Source organism: Cucurbita moschata, unplaced genomic scaffold (genome assembly GCF_002738365.1).
Source record: "Cucurbita moschata cultivar Rifu unplaced genomic scaffold, Cmos_1.0 Cmo_Scf00076, whole genome shotgun sequence".
NCBI classification, from domain to species: domain Eukaryota; kingdom Viridiplantae; phylum Streptophyta; class Magnoliopsida; order Cucurbitales; family Cucurbitaceae; genus Cucurbita; species Cucurbita moschata.
In genome coordinates, this window is record NW_019268592.1 from 115008 (window position 1) to 116572 (window position 1565).

General features: G+C 34.1%; 1 protein-coding gene across 1 annotated transcript in view; it reads right to left on the minus strand.

Moving 5' to 3' along the window:
- Nucleotides 1-161: 161 nt before the first annotated feature.
- The window catches only part of LOC111438504 (polygalacturonase-like), a 2039-nt gene continuing 635 nt past the window's right edge, over nucleotides 162-1565 (minus strand). The window contains exons 4-6 of the mRNA XM_023076416.1: nucleotides 524-612; nucleotides 363-440; nucleotides 162-227 (exon numbers count right to left, since the gene is read on the minus strand). Of these exons, the coding sequence (XP_022932184.1) occupies nucleotides 162-227; nucleotides 363-440; nucleotides 524-612 (233 nt within the window). The remainder of the gene's footprint in view (nucleotides 228-362; nucleotides 441-523; nucleotides 613-1565) is intronic.

Sequence of the window (1565 nt, forward strand, 5' to 3'; positions counted from 1 at the left end):
TTTTTGTTAGAATGGTTAAAGATAATCCTCTAGAAAATGAAGAATGTTTACCAAATTATAAATGTTAGAAGATTAGAGAAGATGTCTAAAAACAACAAGATGCACGAGATTGAGAAGGAAAGCTGAAGGCATATTGCTTACAATGGGGAGTTGGGCACAATTTATGCGTTTATGGCAATCATTCTTTTTCCAAGCTGCCTTTCCTTGGCCATCAAAAACTCCTTCACCTGATAATGTCAATCTATCAATATGTTCAAAAGTAATCCAATTATCTCCCTGAAGACTTTTTGTGCCTGCAATGTTCCTCCAAGTTGAAAGTCAATTGGGCTATTACAAGGTCCTTTAAATATCCCTTCCTTTACTTTAAATATCCCTCCTGGAATAACAATCGCACTAGAACGATTGGACGTGCATGCATCCTTCCATGCATTTGCTAAAGCCTACATGTCACAAGTAACAAAAATTAGCAAACAATTGATCAACTCAACTAGTGATAATATTGTTGTTCATACTGTATATTTACCTTCGTGATGTCAGTACCAGACACTATGTTACCATATTTTTTCAAAGGAAAAACAACATCGGCACTAGATTGAGCATCGACGGTAAAATCTAACAATAATAGCATCAAAATTGTAGCAATCAAGAAACTTGATTGGATCGTACTCATGATGCCCTTGCTTTCTTTTCTTTTTTTTATGTATATTGCTTGAAAACTAGTGAGAGACAATGATATTTCGTTTTAGATTTGGAACCTTTATGTATTTAATAATGCCAATTGAAGAATAGAAATCAAGTTGGATGGAACTAACCGAAGTTATGGTTCCATCTCCCTCTCTTAATCCAAACGTAATTGATAACTAAATGTTGTTTATTGTTTCGCTAAGTTGTTCATCAATGGTTGTGTTGCAATATCTCTCCCACTCGCCTATGAACAGTTGAATCTCAAAGAAACTAGGCATTGGTCATACCCAACGAAGTACTTTTTCACGGCCACGAACTAATGGTAGCCTTGATATAAGATGGATGATGATGATGATGATGATGATGATGATGATGATGATGATGATGATGATGATGATGGTGATGCATAATAACATGATGATATGATGCCTAATAACATGATGATATAAGATACATGATGATGAGATGACTTAATATGATGATCTGATGATGATGCATAATAACATGATGATATGATGCCTAATAACATGATGATATAAGATGCATGATGATGAGATGACTTAATATGATGATCTTTCATATTAAGATGATGTGCATGTATTAAATGTCATGAAACATTATGACAATAAGTTTTCTAAGGCACAACCTTAATTGATGTAAATGATGATGAACGTATGAAGGCCAATGCATACATGTTACCTAGGGTAATGTGTGAAAGATGCATAGGGTTGTGTCATAAGAATGATTTAAAGATAAAAACTACATGGACTTCATGCATATTGTGTGTTCATATACATCAGGTTACTTCCTCATTTATGATGATGAGTATGGATGCGTACACTATAATGATGATAATGATGATCATGCCTTGCATGATATAC